The sequence below is a fragment of the Neoarius graeffei genome, chromosome 12 (genome assembly GCF_027579695.1).
Source record: "Neoarius graeffei isolate fNeoGra1 chromosome 12, fNeoGra1.pri, whole genome shotgun sequence".
Lineage (NCBI taxonomy): Eukaryota > Metazoa > Chordata > Actinopteri > Siluriformes > Ariidae > Neoarius > Neoarius graeffei.
This window is the reverse complement of record NC_083580.1, coordinates 5830650-5851720: the sequence shown is the minus strand read 5'-3', so window position 1 is coordinate 5851720 and position 21071 is coordinate 5830650. Positions and strand designations below refer to the sequence as shown.

At 41.8% G+C, this 21071-nt stretch overlaps 1 protein-coding gene across 3 annotated transcripts in view; it reads right to left on the bottom strand.

The window, feature by feature from the left end:
• The window catches only part of ctif (CBP80/20-dependent translation initiation factor), a 174922-nt gene that overhangs the window by 65588 nt on the left and 88263 nt on the right, over positions 1–21071 (bottom strand). For 2 of the 3 annotated variants that reach the window (XM_060935414.1, XM_060935415.1), the window contains exon 9: positions 8536–8607. The exons of the other annotated variant lie outside the window; for it this stretch is intronic. In XM_060935414.1, coding sequence (XP_060791397.1) covers positions 8536–8607 — 72 coding nt within the window. The remainder of the gene's footprint in view (positions 1–8535; positions 8608–21071) is intronic. 3 annotated transcript variants of the gene reach the window in all.

Here is a 21071-nt window from a genome sequence, read left to right as displayed (position 1 = left end):
TTCCAGGACCAGACAACCACAAGGCAGATGAAAAATTCTGCTTAAAGTGCGAGTCTAACGAAAATTACATCATAAAATCCCGGGTTTTCTGTGTGCGATATGCTCAAATAGTTTGCAAAGTTCACCGATAAATAAAAAATTGGTTCGAAAAATCATTTTCTTTGAGTCTGAATTCCGTTCCAAAAATCACTAAAAGCTTGTCCGCCGTTATTAGATCACAGCGATTTTCAGGTCAGTGGCACCATATGCGCCACTGCCTTCTTTTGTGTCCACAAAAGGGGTGTTCACACGGCAACTTTTACTCCGGTGTAGCACCGGGGCTGCCCCGGTAGAGCGTTCACATGGTACAAAGTTATACCGGTGTAGCCCCTGAAAGCTGCTTAAACCGGTGCAAATCTAACCCTGCTCGGGAGGTGGTTTAAGAAATTTACTCCGGAGTAAATGCTAGTTTGCGGGGCAGCACCGATATAAAATGGGCCGTCTGAACGCTACAGGGGTAGACTCGCTACTGTACCCGTGAGGAGAGTTGATTACATACGGGCATTGCATAATTTGCATCCTGTTATTTTGCGCTTCCAAAATGGCGAATATCAACAACAACAACAGAACTGCGTGTCTTCAAGTGTTGCCAGATTGGGCGGTTTTAAGTGCATTTTGGCAGATTTGAACATATTTTGGGCTGGAAAACGTCAGCAGTATCTTGCAACACTGGTGTCTTCATCCACGTTGTTTTCCCGGCGCTTGGTGATGCCATGACAACCGGGAAAAGGAAGTACATTTTCATGCATCCGCATATTTCATTTCCGCATTACTACTATCGTATAGCACGGTCGCAAAAACTGCCGTGTGAACGCAAGTGGAGCTGCACCGGTGCTAACACGCTTCTCTCTAGTAAGCAGGTTTGTGACGTGTGAACGCTCCACAAAATTTACACCGGTGTAAGATATATCGCAACAAAATACATCGGTGCAGCATCGATGCAAATATGTGCTGTGTGAACACCGCTATACTATTCTCTACGTTCTTGATACCGATTCTTTTGAAAAAGACGATGAAAGCTCTTTAAATTTGTCCTCAATCTTTGGTTGTCTGAGGAACGATTTCGATCCTATAGCCACGGAGGAAGAGGCGGAGGAATACGCAAGCCAAGTCGCTCGTGAAGAACAAGAAGAGCAACAACTGCTAGAGCGGTTTTCTGGAACCCAGGAAGTTAATATGTGGTACAAAATCATAGTTTGCGTATTCATATATATATATTTGTAATTGTCATCTTTGTAGCCTCACTTGGTAGGCACAAGGTTAAATAAAGGCAGTAATTAGGTATGTTCACTTTCAGTGCTGGAGCCAGCAGGAACGGGTGGCGTGTTGTGCCATATGCATTGTGCGCAGCAAGCACGTACAGTAGCAGCCAGGAAATTGTTAGGGTTCACCTCCAAAACTAGTGTTGCACCGATACCATTTTTTTGGCCCCGATACCGATACCTGGCTGTGCAGTACCGGCCGATACCGATACCACTCCGTTTGATATATATATGAAGAGCTGCATACTTGGATGTAAAATCATTGCCATCATGGCTTTGTCAGGCTGCTGCTTACCTTTGTGAAACAGGAAAAAGACTAATACAAAGTGAATCCAGTAGAAACTCTTTGTGTTCGTTCACATGTTTCGTCTTCAAATGTTTTATCAGGTTCGAGGTATTGAAACTGGCCGATTTAACTCCACCTCTCGAAACTTTCAGGCCGCAAATCTTGCATGTAGCCATTGTACTCGCCGGAGTTTCTATGCTGAAATATATCCAGACCGCCGACATTTTCTTCTCGTGGTTTGTTTTTCCTCCGCATGAAAAAGCTGCCCCTGTATTGGTTAAGAGCGGCTATTGGCCCGCTCTCATTGGTCTGGAGCAGGTCAATAGCAATAGCTGCTTGGCGTGCTTGGCAGGCATGCACAGTGATCACGTGTGATCACACAACACAGAGTGTAGTGAGTGTCAGGAGAGAGAAGGCTGCGTTCAAGTGTCATACTAGCATCGGTAAATGGTATCGGCGCCCTATTTCTTGCTACTCGCCAATACCGATACCACCATTTTAGTGCCAGATCGGGGCCCCGCCCGATACTGGTATCGGTATCGGTGCAACACTATCCAAAACCAAGTTGCTCATAAAACTACAACCTTTCCTGGTTCTAACAGTACTAATTAGGACCAAGTAGACCCTTTCTGTTTTGTGCTACAATATTAAGTATAGTTGCGTGTTCTGTATTTCTAGAATCTGAAAGAGATTCTCTCACAACATGAGCGAAATGTCCGCTGTTCAATTACATACATGTCAACCTATACGGAATGTCCGTATTTTATACGGATTTGATTCAATAAACGTAGTATACGGGCGTATAAATAAAGTTATACGGATTCTTTAAAAAAAACTTCAATATTTATTTAGAGCTATAATCAATTCCCACGATGATAAACGTACTGTACACCACAGACAGCCAGTAGAGAGTCTTATGAAATCACGCGTTATCTTGTGGTAGCGAGACTTCGTTCCACTTTTGATCATGCGCACACCAGATTGCGAGAATCCCGCCAACCGTGAAGTCATAGACATATAAACATAGACGCCGCCTTCTGCGTAGAATCATACGTCATCCTCGCCGCCATATTGGATGGGGCAAAGTGGAGATTCTTCAGCCGTCTCTGGTATAGCGTCTAGACAGTAGCCGAGAATAAAGATGCCTCATTCATGTGCTGCGTTTAACTGTACCAACAGGTTTACCGTCCAAACGAGAATCACATGGAATTACCTTTCACAGGTGAGACTGGAAAAATACTTTGTATTCATTCTGAAGGTTTATTGTTATTAATATTGAATAAAAAGTAACTTGGATACATCATTGCTAATTATCATTCAAATTTTAGGTAAATTATTTTAATTTGCATCTTATACGGATTTTATAAGGGAAATACGGATTTTGGAGGTTGGTTATACAGGTTTGATTGACCAAAGGTTGACATGTATGCAATTATTACTGTATCTTCAGGTATTAGTAACACATCATATCCATCTTCCGTTAAATACCGACTGGAAACAAAATAAACCTGTCTAAACAAGCACTCTTTTCTCCTTTCAGTATTCCATCCAAGTGTGCTGTAGCCAAAACCACCAAAGCATCTGTGTTTACTGTTGTACAAATAGCAGCTCCGCCTTCTTCAAATACTGCATCATTGGCACAAACCAGGCCTCAACATTAACTTTTGACACCTTTTGCCTCGCAGGGCAAAAGGCCTCAAAAATGTTTTGCCCCCCTTGAATTTCCTTTTGCCCTAAAACTTTGCGGTATTTCGGCAAGTACACAGTTCAAAGCAATGCTGATATGTTTTCTAGGAGTATAAGTGAGTTATTTAGACAAAAGTACATGGTAGAGGTCTGCGCGGGACAGAATTTTCAGTCCCGCTCCCGCAAAGAATTATGATTTTCAGTCCCGCTCCCGCCTGCCATATTTTGTCCCGCTCCCGCCCGCAAATCCCGCATGATGCAGACGTTCGCGTTATTTCTCATGAAAGTTCTTGTCATTGGCTTGGGGAATTAAACATGCTGAGCTTAGCTGAGTTCTCCACTGACCGATCCTTCACCTAGCGCACGTAGCGAGGGCGCGCGTTGCCAGGCGGCATGCGCAGCTGAGGCTAGATACCCAACACACCTACCAAAGTCTCAAACACGGAAGAGCGGAAATGAATTGGAAACGTACGCGAGATTAGACCACATCCGCATATTTAGGCATCTTAAAATGTTTTTATTAATGCCAAATAAAATATCCAGCACAAATTATATATGATAGACATAAATTAACAATTTATAAATTTTATTTTAAACACGTTTTTAGTTAGCGGGACTACAGCTTATCACCTCTCCCACCCGCTCCCGCCCGCAATGAGCTTTCAAAATTTGTCCCGCGCCGCACTGCTTTGCGTCGGGTCCCGCGGGACTCCCACGGGAGTGCAGGGCTCTAGTACATTTTTTTTTTAAACAATTATTTTTAAAAACAACATTTATTTCTGCAACAGAAGAACAAGACAAGCCCTGAAAACATGAAACATAAATCAATATCATATATGGAAGACTTACGTACGGTACGAGTACATAATACGTCTTTTACTGTATATAGAGTTTAAGACACAAAACACACTTTGTTTTGCCTAAAAATATTGCAAAGATGAATTATAAAACTAAAAACATTATAAAACAGGAGTCTGTACTGCAGTACTGTCTTATCATTCAGTTTGCCGTTGCATTTAGGAGGAAATTAAACAACCTTTATAGTGTGGCTTACTATTTGAGACACAAAAGCATGTCTTTCCATTCATTGAATGTACTTACCGCTAGCTTTATTTACATATACGCATGTGGATGTCCTGAGGTCAACACGGGAAAATGCAGAGGGCACCAGCGACCACTCGTAGTGATGAAAAGCACAAATGTGCACACGTGCGGCTGAAGCGAACCAATCAGAACCGCCGTTATAAATCGGGAAGAAAAAAACAACAAAACTGCGATTACAGAGGAGGCGAGGATGCTGGTTAATACGTCTTGTTTTTTGTAATGACCTCGCTCGAAAATCATTCTTGTGCTTAAAAGAAGCCGGCCATCGGTGTGCCCAAACGGGCCTAACTTGCTAAAATATTTCTGCCTGAGTGTCTTGGTTGGGCAAATCGGGCGATGCCTGGCATTGAGGCTTGCAAACAGAAACAGCGTGTCCACCCTCTCCTTCATCTACAGCATCGGAATTTTATTTAAAAAAAAAACAACAGCAATTGGACACTGAAAACAGAAAAGCATCTCAAGGCGTTAAACGTTCAGATGGATGGGTGACAACAGCAGGAGAACACATCAGGGTCCATTCCTGTTGGGGAAGAACTCCAGTTAGGCTACAGAGAGCAGAGTTGAGATGCTTTTCTGCTCATCATGTTTGTCAAGAGTTGTTATCTGAGTTACTGTAGCCTATACAACAGTATGGACAATCTTGCAGGATTTGCTGTTCTTGGATAAATTTGTGAAATGTAATTCCTGAGAAAATTCCCTGTACGTACAACACGGAAAACCATCGGTGTCCTCAGCAGTGTCTGAGCTCTCCCAGGCGTCCTGATGATGAGACACACAGTACTTACTGCAGTGTCCTTCACTACACACACACTGTCTGTCTGTCTCACCCGCACAGCCTGGCTTTAAAAACATTTCTAGGTGATTTAAGTGTACTTATTTAAAACTGGATTCGTTACAAGTGCGTTATTAAATGATCTAAAGCACTTTTGACGCCGGATGCTGCATCGCGCAACATTGCCCCTAGCGCCGGTTGTTGCATAACGCAACATTGCCCCAAATGCTGGTTGCTGCATAACGCAGCATTGTTGATTTGTCATTATTTTCAAGACGCATGCCAGATTTGTTTTTTTTTTTTATAAAAATGTGTTCGTGTTAATGCTGAATGAGCATGATCCAATAAAAGCAGAGAATTTTATCTTTTAAATGCAACTTATTTCATGTCTTTATGTGCTTCAGAAGCTGAGATATTGAATTTTTCATAGGCGTTTTCAATTAATTATTTTTATTTCAGAAAACCCTCAGGCAGATGGGGACCTTTTCTAAAAACTGGCTTAGGCATTTGCAGACGGTTTTTTGCAGGCGTTTCAGGCGTCAATGGGTTAATATATAAAGAAAAGGCTGCACTTTAAAAAGATTCCTCTTTCCGTGACGATGACGCTGAATCAGGGTGTCTACAGGTTTGTCCAAGTTAAATTTAAGACTTTTTAAGACTTTTTCATATCATGTTCCAAAAAAAATTAAGACCAAATCTAAAGTCATGCAAAAACGTACTCTTTTGAAAAAAAAAAAACTATAATTTAATGTAACTTATTTTTCTTGTAAACATTCACCAGAAAACACTATTCTAGTAGAAGTACTGCATTTCTTTTCCTTGACAGGCGTTCACACACTCAGAACGCAATATAAGGATCGGATAAACTTCTAACTATGTGACTATCAGAATGCAGTCAGTCACAACGTTTGAATCCAATGTAACAGTGTGAAAACGTGAATGAAGTCACACACACAGGATCCAATGCAACGGCTTTTTTTAAAATTATTATTTTCTCTGCTTGGGGAGTCACACTGTAAGCAGAATTGTTCAATTCCATCTTTGGTCAAACAACAATGCAGAAAACAACAGTTAAACAACATGAATGCACGTACACCTGAAACTTCGGCTCACTCACTTGAAAGGTACGCTCACTTGCACTTCTTAAAACACTTGGAACGATACCCACACACAAACAATACTATTCTCTCACATGCACGCAATAGAATATATTCTCTCTCTCTCACACACACACACACACTATTCTCTTCCATCTCGCAGATCTATCCTCTTCTCCACGACCGTTAGCGGTGGCAGCGCTGAAGTCGGATATTTGAGGCTGATGCTCGCGGCCTTTAGCAAAACCAACGTGCTTGGCGCTCTTCATACTGTATGAGAGTCCACCGCTCTTATCCCCATTGCGCCCAACTTAAAAGTCTTACAGCATGCTACACAGCATGCCTCGTTGGCATCTTTGGGTACAGCTTTCAGCCACCACGAGTATTTTGCATCTTGCAGCCAGTTATCATTAAATTTACATTTACCCATTGTGGCTCGGACTACCCTCCATCAACAGATCAGGCACTGAGTGGTTGTCAAGCACGCGTGTGTCTAGCAACCGGTGGATTCGGAGCCTGCGCGGTATAATTGTGAGCATCAAAAACGATTACACTTTTTCCCCATCCAAAGTGTACCACATTTTAACGATATGACTGAGTAAAATCTCCATAAATTTAAGATTGAAAATTTAAGACCACGGGGTTTGAAATTTAAGACAATTTAAAGGGATAGTTCAGGATTTTTGACATGAATCTGTATGGCATCCCCAACAATAGTGTCGTGCAAACACACTGACTTACCCCTGACAGCATCCTGTGAGTCCAGTTCTTGTCCAGTTCTTGTCCAGACGAAAGTAGTCTGGCAAGTTTGTTGGGGTCACGAAAGTAAAACGTTTTTCGTCTCAAAACAGTACGTGTTCAAAAGAGTGATATATTTGCATCACAAAACCGTTGCCAAATAAAAAGTCAGACCTCGAAATCGCTTGGCACTATTTTCTCTCCCTTCTTATCACTGCGCGCTGCCGGCTTCATCCAGCTGCGGCTCCAGCTTCAAGGATAAGCTGGAGCCGCATAAGTAGAAGTCCCGGCGGGTGGTTTGTATTTGATTCGTTTATATCCCGACCTTGTCAGCTGTCACATTTATGTTCATGGACCCGGTAAGCTGGTAAATAATATATTTTTTTTTTTCTTTACCAAATTCTAACAGAAAACGAGAGCGCCAAAAGGGAAAACCGAGCCGAGCCGCCTCACGGCTGTAATGCAAATTGCTTTCCTCCTCAGTATACAAGTGCGCTTCCATGGCAGGGAAAAAGAAACTACCACTGCTGCCTATGTAGTGCCCTATTTATACAAATAGGAGTCATTCAGGATTCAGCCATGTTTTTGCTCCGTGTCATGGCTGAATCCTGAATGACTCCTATTTGTATAAATAGGGCACTACATAGGCAGCAGTGGTAGTTTCTTTTTCCCTGCCATGGAAGCGCACTTGTATACTGAGGAGGAAAGCAATTTGCATTACAACCGTGAGGCGGCTCGGCTCGGTTTTCCCTTTCGGCGCTCTCGTTTTCTGTTAGAATTTGGTAAAGAAAAAAAATAATAAATATTATTTACCAGCTTATCGGGTCCATGAACATAAATGTGACAGCTGACAAGGTCGGGATATAAACGAATCGAATACAAACCACCCGCCGGGACTCCTACTTATGCGGCTCCAGCTTATCCTTGAAGCTGGAGCCGCAGCTGGATGAAGCCGGCAGCGCGCAGTGATAAAAAGGGAGAGAAAATAGTGCCAAGCGATTTCGAGGTCTGACTTTTTATTTGACAACGGTTTTGTGATGCAAATATATCACTCTTTTGAACACGTACTGTTTTGAGACGAAAAACGTTTTACTTTCGTGACCCCAACAAACTTGCCGGACTACTTTCGTCTGGACCAAAACTGGACAAGAACTGGACTCACAGGATGCTGTCAGGGGTAAGTCAGTGTGTTTGCACGACACTATTGATGGGGATGCCATACAGATTCATGTCAAAAATCCCAAACTATCCCTTTAAGACTTTTTAATGGCCTTATTTTAGGAAAATTAAATTTAAGACTTAAGACTTTTTAAGGACCCGCGGCCACCCTGCTGAATATTCAGAGCCGAGTTTGTATCGGATTCTTTCTGATGTGCCCGACAGACGCGTTCAGGAGAATAACCAACCCGGCTTTCATAACGTTACACAAACACCGCTACAGCACGCGCGGCGCAGCGTTATTATTCAAGAGATTTTTAACTCCGCTTAAAGCTTCTTCCTAAAGGAGTTAAACATGAATTTTACCCCATGAGGGATCCATGAGACACTGACCTGGACACCTGGCGTTTCCCATCGCAGGGCAGCAGCAGCACGGTCAGCTCGTCCTGCGCAGCATCGGCGTGTCTACAAGCACCAGAGTGAGGAGGAGTGTGAATGATGGATGGATGGGTAACGGGTGGATAAAGGGAGAAATAAACAATGAGAAATAAACTAAAAATGGTGTGGCCTGAACAGATACGGAGACTGGAAAAGAGAAGACAGGGCAATGGGGTCGAACAGAGAAGAGCGAACAAATTGAGAGAAGAGAAGAAAAAATGAGAGGAGGTGAGAAGACAGACTGAAAGAAGAGAATGGAGGAGAGGATGGATGAGGAGACAAAGAAAGATGATGAGGATAATGAGCAGAAAAGAGATGAGAGGAGAAATAAGAGAAAGGAGAAGACAGATGAGGAGATAGAAGAGAAGAGAAAGGAGGAGAGAAAACAGAAGAGAAGAGAGGAGATGAGCAGAGAGGAGAGAGAATGATGAGAAGAAAAGATGAGGAGAAAGAAGAGAAGGCAGAAGGAAAGAAGAGAAACCATGAGAGAAGAAGAGAAAGGAGAAGAAGAAAGGCGAGAAGAGAAGATAGAAGAAGAGAGCAGAAAGGAGGAGAGAAGAGAGAATGAAAGATGAGGATGATGAGAAGAAAAGCGATGAGAAGGCAGAATGAAAAGGAGAAGAGGAGAGATGAGGACAGAAGAGGAGAGGATAAGAGAGAGGAAGTGAGCAGAAAGGAGAGAATGAGAGAAGAAAAGATGAGAGGAGAAAGAAGAGAAGGCAGAAGGAAAGAAGAGAAACCATGAGAGAAGAAGAGAGGAGAGGAGAGATGAGGAGACAGAATTAGAAATAATGAGAAGAGGAGAGAGAGATGACATGACAAAAGAAAACCGAAGACAGATGATGATGATGAAGAAATGTCTTTTCCATTTCAGCGAATTTTCCGGGTATTTTTTAATCCGTACTTTTCAGGCGTTTCTCCGATCATTGGAGCATCGCCAGTTACAGTCACAAGTTTACATACACAGACAGAAATGTCATCACGGTCATGATCGTCATGGCGATATTGGAAGAGAAGGAGGGAAGATGATGAGTAGAGAAGAGAAAAGAGCCTTCACGTATAACTGCTGTTTTCAGAAAACCAAAAATCTATTCAAACTTGTGCACCAGATTCTTTTTTTTTTTTTTTATGCCTCCGCCACCTTAAGGTGCAGGAGGCATTATGTTTACGGGTTGTCCGTCTGTCCGTGCGTCCCGAAACCTTGTGAACACGATATCTCAAAGGCTAATGAAAGGAATTTCACCAAACTTTCACCATTTGTGCGCTTTGGGACAAACATGAACTGATTACATTTTGAGGTTAAAAGGTCACAGGTCAAGATTACTGTGAGGTCAAATGTCCATCCCCAAATCACAACTTAATAAAGGCGTGTAGTCTACCAGGCGGAGGCGTCCCCATCGACGCTGTTGGCGTTGAGTTCTATCCAGTTTGATTAAAGATTAATATTGTAAAATCATTCTGAACAAAAACAGCTCAGAAGAAATCACCATCACCGAAAGCCCAGTACTGCCATGACATTCATGTCCATGAGGAGTGTACACAAACTCCTGACCTCAACGCTCTGGCACCTCTGGGTTTACAATCGGAAACTTCCGGAAGCGTGTGTGATGTTCCACAGTGCTCATGTACGTGTGTTGGTGCTGTTTACCTCCAGAAAACATTAATCCACGGGCGATTGCTCTAAGACAACGAGGGAGGCTCAGCCTCCTCTAAAAATGACGAACATTGTGTAGGATGAATTGCGCTAGGTTTATGTTATAGCCGACCTTATAACATTGCTATTTCAGATCCAGAATCATAGAAATATATGTGCTCAACCCACTACAGTGCGAAATCATTCCGTTATAACTTTCCCCAGTTCGCCTAGTAGACTGGTACCAAAATTAAAAAAGTGCTTATTTAAGGAGTTAAAGGCATTTTTGAGACAAAGTCGGCAAACAGTCTTATTTTGTCAATTTGGGTGTGCCGAATTCAAATCTGCAATATGCCGAGCTCTATCTGACCTCTGTTGACCTCTAGAGGTCACTGAACTTTGGGCCTGTAAACGTCTCAGCTGAACCCAGTTTCTCAGCTTTCTAAGGAATGAAATGTACTAAAATGATTAATGAAGTTAGCAAATGGCCTTGTTTGTTAAATGTTTGGGTGCTGAATTCATTTTTCATTTGTAAAACGACATATGACCTCTGATAACCTCAAGGTCATTAAACTTGGCCTATAGGCCTATGCATTTAACGGCATTTTTAAACTGACTTTACTCCCCCAAAAAGAATATGAACAGACAAAAAACAAATAGAAAGGAACAAATGCAACATTAAATGCCAGTCCATGTACATGTGACTTACTTTTCACAATGAGAATGCCTCGGCGATCACCTTACATAACATTGCATTACATTTAGCGGTTATTGTTTATACAAAGCTACTGAAAAAAGGACAGATTCAGCAGCATACAAAATGTGGGGGCATACAGGGTATACAGGTTAATCAGGGTTAGTATAGATGAGAGTTTTCTTCTTTGTTGTTTTGTTTTAAACGGGGTAAAGCCTTTACAAAAAACAAACAACAAAGAAAAAAACTCTCATATATACTAACCCTGATTAACCTGTATCCCCTGTACGCCCCCACATTTTGTATGCTGCTGAATCTGCCCTTTTTTCAGTAGCTTTGTATAAACAATAACCGCTAAATGTAATGCAATGTTGTGTAAGGTGATCGCCGAGGCATTCTCATTGTGAAAAGTAAGTCACATGTACATGGACTGGCATTTAATGTTGTATTTGTTCCTTTCTATTTGTTTTTTGTCTGTTCATATTCTTTTTGGGGGAGTAAAGTCAGTTTAAAAACGCCGTTAAATGCATAGGCCTATAGGCCAAGTTTAATGACCTTGAGGTTATCAGAGGTCATATGTCGTTTTACAAATGAAAAATGAATTCAGCACCCAAACGTTTAACAAACGAGGCCATTTGCTAACTTCATTAATCATTTTAGTACATTTCATTCCTTAGAAAGCTGAGAAACTGGGTTCAGCTGAGACGTTTACAGGCCCAAAGTTCAATGACCTCTAGAGGTCAACAGAGGTCAGATAGAGCTCGGCATATTGCAGATTTGAATTCGGCACACCCAAATTGACAAAATAAGACTGTTTGCCGACTTTGTCTCAAAAATGCCTTTGGGTGTCACAATTCTGGATTTTGGTACCAGTCTATAATGTGTGCGTGAGTTTTTCCCCCTGGTGACAGCGCGATGCAGCCCAGCCTCAGTGGACTTCAATGGCATTTGGGAGCTCTGCGCTTTTCAATATCAAAATGCAAGACGATTATTGGACAAATACTGCGAAAATGCCCGCCCACGGACTCCCAGCCTCACAGTGGGAGGGACATGGCAGTTTTCGCGAGGAGACTGGTGATTGGTGAAAGCGGCCGGATATTTTCTTTGATTGACAGCTCGTTTCAAATATAGACAGGCAGCGGTGAATTTCAGTTCAGTCCCATGCGGATTCGCAAGTGCTGTGGTGTATCGTAAGAGATCAGCTTACATTTCGATTTCATTCATTACATACGGTTTCTACCAGCTTTTTTAGTTTGTATATATTTTCATCGTAAATAAAGTGTAAATATAGTGTTGTCAAGTTTGCTATCTTAGTTCCAGAAATGTCGTTTATTTGAGTGACTGAACTTGAACTTGAGGGGGCTAGTCAGCTAGCAAGAAAGCTGCGCACGGATGCCGAGCATTGCTGATTTAATTTTGGCGAAGCCATTTGCCAGTCTTCCTTTCGAGGAAAAAATTAAAATTAAAGAGCAGGGTAGACCAACGCCTCAAACTGACTTGGTGAAAAAGGTAGGGAATAATACTCGTTCCTTTCAGCTCTCCTGGTACGAGAAAGTGAATTGGCTAACAGCAAGTGACCCACATCAACAACAGTAAATAGGCTACTTTAGTAATATGTCATGGATGGACCAAAAATATAGAATCTATTTAAAATGTTTATGCTGAGTATATTATATTGGAATATATGTTTTTCTGGATATGAATTAAACACAGCTACAATTTGGAAAACATTTTTAAACAAAAACACAGCCGAGAACATTTCACACTACAGACCTGGATTAAAAGTGAAGGGTTATCAAAATTGTCAATAAAACATTTCTCAGTCAAAATAAGTAAAATATAGGGAAAGTGTCATTGAATGAAATGTGTGGCACCCAGCTCTATGTTTGGCTCCCCAAGGTCAGTGCTTGTGCCTATTCCAGAACACTCTGCTGTTACTGCTGAGGTTCCTGACAAACAGCTGCTTTCAATAATGATCAATTTTTAAACAACATGCCACAATTTTAAAATATAAAATGTTAAAATATACCCCCCTCCCCCCAACACCACCATCATGTATATTGGACAGTAGGCTAATGGGCCAAAAGAACCTGTTATTTCACAGTTTGTGACCCTGCCAACAATCAGCCAGATCAGAGGCAAGAGTATGGGCAAAATTTATGTGTTTTTTCTTTTAAAATCTGGAAATATCGTAACCGACCAGCCTCCCCTGTTTGAAAGACTACCAGCCGCCACTGCATTAATCGGCAGTTAGTTTTAACCTCACGCGAAGGCAAACACAATGCTGTTTGTAAGAAACTGTCGATCCATTAGTTCCAAATTTTACACACACACACCTTTGTAGAAAAGCTCGAACCATTAGAGCTGGATAACTGCTTTTCTCAAGCAAGCTGCTTGATAGAGCCTGATCTCTGGCTAAACTTGTTCTAAATAAACACCGTCACCTCAGACAGAGGGCATGAATATTCACACACACACACACACACACACACCCTCATGTGCGTTTGCACCGAGTCTCAAACAAAGTCGTCAGAGCGCACGCTAGGATTTGGATTGTTGCATATTTCAGACTTTAATCCAAATAACGAGCAGCCTGTATGCAAATCAGGCTCTGAAACAAACAGCCTGAAAGGAAGACAAAGCCAAACACAAACATTTCTCTTGGCATGTAACGTTTTGGATTAACAGCGAGGATATAAGATCCGGTTTAAGCCTTCGGCTGTAAAGTGATCGGATCGGATCAGCGCTATTACTCCGAGAATCAGAACCCACACACAGATTAGAGGACTGTGCATTAAAGCTCACGATCTCTCTCACACACACACACACACACACAACTCCAGCGAGCGGATATCGGAAATTACTCGGCATGATTGGACCGAATCCTCCTCCGGGTTGATGATAGAGATCTTGAACATCTCTCATTCAGTGATTTTTAGTGAACGGTTGGGTGTTGAGTAATTCGCCGCTCACGCGAGGAAGTGTGTGTTGAGTGATGAGCAAAAAGAATCTGGAGGAAGTGGTATTGCTCAAGTTCATTGCTCAAAATGAAAGGGGAAAGAAATATTTCACGAGCACAAATCATTTGCAACTTGTAGAATATGAGCGATTGGGCGTGTAAAGACGCAATTATTCTTTCATCACTTTCAAACGATCTGCCCACGTAACCGCCACTGCCTACGGACTTCCACAAGTCCCTTACGCGGATATGGACGTGAAGCGATACAGCCACTAGAGGGCAGCTCAGAGCAAAAAGATTTTGATAACAAACGAACATGGCGACGTTGGAGGAAGTCGTAATAATGCACCTGTTTAGAAAAAGGCAAAAACAGAGACAATATTATAGATGCCGTAAACATCGTGTACGGTAAATGTTTCGAATTTCTTACTTTATAAAAAATATCGCATCTCTTCTGCTATTTTTCAGACATCTTCATCATGTCTCGCTTGAACTATTGCCTACACTGCCTCCATGATCTCGAGTAGTACTGCTTCATTTCATCTGTACACGCAAGCTTTTATGCGTAAACGTGCACACGTCATGAGCTCAGAGTCCGGACAGAAGGCTCCGCCCATATCTGCATTTAACTTCGAGCATAAATAAATGAGCCTTAAAGTTCAGGTACAGTGGGGCAAAAAAGTATTTAGTCAGCCACCAATTGTGCAAGTTCTCCCACTTTAAGAGATGAGAGAGGCCTGTAATTTCCATCATAGGTACACTTCAACTATGAGAGACAGAATGGGGGGAAAGAATCCAGGAAATCACATTGTAGGAGTTTTAATGAATTAATTGGTAAATTCCTCGGTAAAATAAGTATTTGGTCACCTACAAACAAGCAAGATTTCTGGCTCTCACAGACCTGTAACAACTTCTTTAAGAGGCTCCTCTGTCCTCCACTCATTACCTGTATTAATGGCACCTGTTTGAACTCGTTATCAGTATAAAAGACACCTGTCCACAACCTCAAACAGCCACACTCCAAACTCCACTATGGCCAAGACCAAAGAGCTGTCAAAGGACACCAGAAACAAAATTGTAGACCTGCACCAGGCTGGGAAGACTGAATCTGCAATAGGTAAGCAGCTTGGTGTGAAGAAATCAACTGTGGGAGCAATTATTAGAAAATGGAAGACATACAAGACCACTGATAATCTCCCTCGATCTGGGGCTTCACGCAAGATCTCACCCTGTGGGGTCAAAATGATCACAAGAACGGTGAGCAAAAATCCCAGAAGCACACGGGGGGACCTAGTGAATGACCTGCAGAGAGCTGGGACCAAAGTAACAAAGGCTACCATCAGTAACACACTACGCCGCCAGGGACTCAAATCCTGCAGTGCCAGACGTGCCCCCCTGCTTAAGCCAGTACATGTCCAGGCCCGTCTGAAGTTTGCTAGAGAGCATTTGGATGATCCAGAAGAGGACTGGGAGAATGTCATATGGTCAGATGAAACCAAAATAGAACTTTTTGGTAAAAACTCAACTTGTCGTGTTTGGACGAGAAAGAATGCTGAGTTGCATCCAAAGAACACCATACCTACTGTGAAGCATGGGGGTGGAAACATCATGCTTTGGGGCTGTTTTTCTGCAAAGGGACCAGGACGACTGATCCGTGTAAAGGAAAGAATGAATGGGGCCATGTATCGTGAGATTTTGAGTGAAAACCTCCTTCCATCAGCAAGGGCATTGAAGATGAAACGTGGCTGGGTCTTTCAGCATGACAATGATCCCAAACACACCGCCCAGGCAACGAAGGAGTGGCTTCGTAAGAAGCATTTCAAGGTCCTGGAGTGGCCTAGCCAGTCTCCAGATCTCAACCCCATAGAAAATCTTTGGAGGGAGTTGAAAGTCCGTGTTGCCCAGCGACAGCCCCAAAACATCACTGCTCTAGAGGAGATCTGCATGGAGGAATGGGCCAAAATACCAGCAACAGTGTGTGAAAACCTTGTGAAGGCTTACAGAAAACGTTTGACCTCTGTCATTGCCAACAAAGGGTATATAACAAAGTACTGAGATGAACTTTTGTTATTGACCAAATACTTATTTTCCACCATAATTTACAAATAAATTCTTTAAAAATCAGACAATGTGATTTTCTGGATTTTTTTTCTTCTCATTTTGTCTCTCATAGTTGAGGTATACCTATGATGAAAATTACAGGCCTCTCTCATCTTTTTAAGTGGGAGAACTTGCACAATTGGTGACTGACTAAATACTTTTTTGCCCCACTGTAATGACAAAAACTCCAAGAAAAAAAAAACCTCACATTCTGACAAATCTTTTAAAAGACGTACTCTAAATTGAAGTGCATCATTTCAATACCTGTTAAACATTTTTCACCGAAAGCAAACCAAGTGTCGTAAAAAGAATGCTAACAGGAGACACAAAAGTACAACAGCGAGCTGGTTTAGTGGTTAGCGTGTCCGCCTCTCGACAGGGAAACCACGAGTTTGGGTCATACCAAAAGCCTTCGTAAAAATGGTACCTACTGCCATCTGGTGAGGCACCGCAGTACAGATGTGAGTAGGGAGTCAAACGCTCGCGGTTACCAGAGGATCGGCCCCCCATCGTAATCCCAGCTATGTGATGATGACCATGACTTCAATTTGGTGGGTAGCAGTTGTGGGCCCGGAGGTAACTCATGAGGCCAATCTGGGCTTTGAAGGTACGCCCATACGTCCAGCACGCATGTAGCGGGGGTGGCGATACTTCGAGCCTTCCATGCAGCTCGTTTCTTCTGGGCCTCTGCAATGCATTTCATCTATTGTGGGAGCATAAGCACTAATCAACGTTGCGTTCTTCTTGCCCCCAAGTGGGAACTGAAGTGTCATCTAGCTATGTAACAGGCAAGCGGTTGAGGGCTACTGAAATGGAGATCAGTGCCACCCAACAGGCCTTAAGGGCCTGGTTAGTACTGGGACGGGAGACTGCCTGGGAAGACCAGGTCCTTGCACAGGAGGGACTTTGACTGACAAAAGTACTACATTTTAATGTCTTTTTTTTTTTTTTTAATTATTATTGGAAATCTTCTGTCTCTATTAAAGCTAGACTGCCCTTCAGATTTTTCAAGTGTAGGTCATAAAAAGAATTTTCCCCGACACCCAATTATTTTTGTTTAGTGGACCGATAGCTACTGAATTCGAATCACAGACTTCCGATTTTATTATTTCTTTTCTAATAGAACAATTAATGAATTCGTCTCCATGTGGCTCTGAATTCTCCACTATTTTTTCCTGCTTCACCATGACCCAATACAAGATACTACGTCATGCATCACATGGTGGTGGGCTTTCCCTGTTCGCGCAAGGCATTGTGGGATACAAATTTGAAACCGGAGAGAAAAATGGAGGACGTGAGCGTGCGAATGAAACGTGAAAGACCGACGACAGTAACGGAAAGAAGCGAGAAGATTCTGTTCTATACGAAGGAAAGGAAACGCAGGACCAAACTAATAAATATCGGCGCTCAGTGAGCACCTCGGTGTGATCAGCTGTTCGTTTAGCGACAGAATGATGGAACTGTCAGTGCACGATCAAAGGTAAACCTGCGCATGCGCACACACACGGACTTCCTCTGTCTGCTTGACTGCGCCAAGCGAGTGATTTCATGCACATTATTTGCTTTAATCCCGTCAAATTAAATAACTTCCCAGCCACAGAACGGCCTGATATTTTGTGAGATATTACAGAAATAAACATATATCACAATGATCACATTTCAAAGGGAACTAAATTTCACTGATTTTATGAAATCAAAAGGCTGTCTAGCTTTAAAATTTGACAGCACTCAGTTATTTTGGATTTTATCCTATTTCAGAGTGTGATTATTCATTTTTGCTGGAGTTCACAAAAAAAAAGAATAGATACTAAAATTGTAGGCGTTTTGAATGAAAACAAATGCGCAACAGTATACGTTCTAAACTTTTTATTGTTTTTAAAACAATACGAAAGAAATGCAGACCTGGTAGCAACCATTTGCCAATTGCAAGCAATCTTTCCCGTTCCTTAAAAAAAATCTAAATAAATAAAAATAATTGGAGGAGATTTTTTTTTTCCACATAAAACCTTTTCCTCCTACTAGGATAATAAGTGCTGTTCGAAAGGCAGCACTCGAACACATTTATAGCAGCGTGTATGCTACCTACCTGAGAAGGAAAAGATGGAGATAGAGTATTATCAGTAAATCATTAAAACTGAGCGAATAAAAATATTCCAAAAACCTTAGACAAAAAAAATTTCCTAATATGATACGAGTATGAAATGATGCTGTGCGTTTTAATTCACTGCATGCTACCAACGTGGCCGTGAACCTGATCGGCTTCAGCAGGCACGTGCGTGCGTGCATGCATGTGTGCGTTGAGCCTATTAACTTAATTACACACACAGGTTCCAACTCACACAGTTTAAGTCCTAAAAGGTGCAAGAACAAGCACCGACAGATTGAGAGAGAGTGACTGTTCTGGGCATCGTTCATTTCATATCATATATACAGTGGGGCAAAAAAAGTATTTAGTCAGCCACCAATTGTGCAAGTTCTCCCACTTTAAGAGATGAGAGAGGCCTGTAATTTTCATCATAGGTACACTTCAACTATGAGAGACAGAATGGGGGGAAAGAATCCAGGAAATCACATTGTAGGAGTTTTAATGAATTAATTGGTAAATTCCTCAGTAAAATAAGTATTTGGTCACCTACAAACAAGCAAGATTTCTGGCTCTCACAGACCTGTAACAACTTCTTTAAGAGGCTCCTCTGTCCTCCACTCGTTACCTGTATTAATGGCACCTGTTTGAACTCGTTATCAGTACAAAAGACACCTGTCCACAACCTCAAACAGTCACACTCCAAACTCCACTATGGCCAAGACCAAAGAGCTGTCAAAGCACACCAGAAACAAAATTGTAGACCTGCACCAGGCTGGGAAGACTGAATCTGCAATAGGTAAGCAGCTTGGTGTGAAGAAATCAACTGTGGGAGCAATTATTAGAAAATGGAAGACATACAAGACCACTGATAATCTCCCTCGATCTGGGGCTCCACGCAAGATCTCACCCTGTGGGGTCAAAATGATCACAAGAACGGTGAGCAAAAATCCCAGAAGCACACGGGGGGACCTAGTGAATGACCCGCAGAGAGCTGGGACTAAAGTAACAAAGGCTACCATCAGTAACACACTACGCCGCCAGGGACTCAAATCCTGCGGTGCCAGACGTGTTCCCCTGCTTAAGCCAGTACATGTCCAGGCGCGTCTGAAGTTTGCTAGAGAGCATTTGGATGATCCAGAAGAGGATTGGGAGAATGTCATATGGTCAGATGAAACCAAAATATAACTTTTTGGTAAAAACTCAACTTGTCGTGTTTGGAGGAGAAAGAATGCCGAGTTGCATCCAAAGAACACTATACCTACTGTGAAGCATGGCGGTGGAAACATCATGCTTTGGGGCTGTTTTTCTGCGAAAGAATGAATGGGGCCATGTATCGTGAGATTTTGAGTGAAAACCTCCTTCCATCAGCAAGGGCATTGAAGATGAAACGTGGCTGGGTCTTTCAGCATGACAATGATCCCAAACACACCGCCCGGGCAACGAAGGAGTGGCTTCGTAAGAAGCATTTCAAGGTCCTGGAGTGGCCTAGCCAGTCTCCAGATCTCAACCCCATAGAAAATCTTTGGAGGGAGTTGAAAGTCCGTGTTGCCCAGCGACAGCCCCAAAACATCACTGCTCTAGAGGAGATCTGCATGGAGGAATGGGCCAAAATACCAGCAACAGTGTGTGAAAACCTTGTGAAGACTTACAGAAAACGTTTGACGTCTGTCATTAACAACAAAGGGTATATAACAAAGTACTGAGATGAACTTTTGTTATTGACCAAATACTTATTTTCCACCATAATTTGCAAATAAATTCTTTAAAAATCAGACAATGTGATTTTCTGGATTTTTTTTCTCATTTTGTCTCTCATAGTTGAAGTGTACCTATGATGAAAATTACAGGCCTCTCTCATCTTTTTAAGTGGGAGAACTTGCACAATTGGTGACTGACTAAATACTTTTTTGCCCCACTGTATATTAGGGTGCCTCAGTTGCCCTCACTTTCATAAAATCTGATGCATTTTTGTTTGGGTGTTCCTTTTCACCAATAAAGACATCCTGTAAAATTTTTTGACCGTATTCAAAAGTCTAATGGTGGCACCATGAGGTTCATTTTTTGCCAAAAAACGCTCATTTTATGTTTTCGCGTAAGGTTTGAATCACAATGTTGGACTCCGTTTATTGATTTCTTGTGAGCCAGAGATCATGTTAAGAATCTTTGCAAGGGATTGAGAAGCATTAATGTGATTCATAATACATTTGTATTGTTTAAAAGTAGTTGAACAATGATTCAATGAACAGCTAAAACTCAAACTGTGCTTGATAATATATTTAGAATATGTACTAAAAATGTGTATCTAAGATATTTGGTATACTCTATAAGGTGCCATAATGTTTCATGAAAAGTGATCAAAATTTTGTCATAAAAGTCATAAAATAGCAGCTTTTTCCATAACTTTGAGCTCCTGGTGCCACCATTAAACTTTTGAATTTTGTCAAAATATTTCACCCAGTGTGTTTTCTTACCAAAAGGAACATAAAAACAAAAATGCATCATGATCGGAGGAACTTTTCATTTTTAGGGGGCAACTGATGCACCCTAATATTATATATATAAGTGCTGTCAAGCGATTAAAATATTTAATCGCGATTAATGTCACGACTGTCATAGTTAACTCGCGATTAATCGCAATTTAATCGCACATTTTTGTCACATGAAAAACCATTGTAATTCTCTTATCAGCATAAAAAAGTGAATGGGCTTGCTTTGTACCAATGTTTTTTTTATTGCAAAGCATAACACGTCTTGACACAGCCACTGCAAAGTGAAACCCAAGCCGAGCACCGGGGCTAGCAAAAGAACCATGAGTGAAGTGATCTACTGCTTGAGTTAGTTTACAATTCTAATCAGAGAGACAGGTTACACAGTGACGGTAGGCTTGACATGCTTGATTATAATATAAAGTACACTATTATATTAACTTTAAGTTGTTCGTTGATAAATATTGCATTGAATCTGATCTTTACTGTTTCAGCTCACTTAACACATTTTGTACTTTTACACTTTCTGCCTG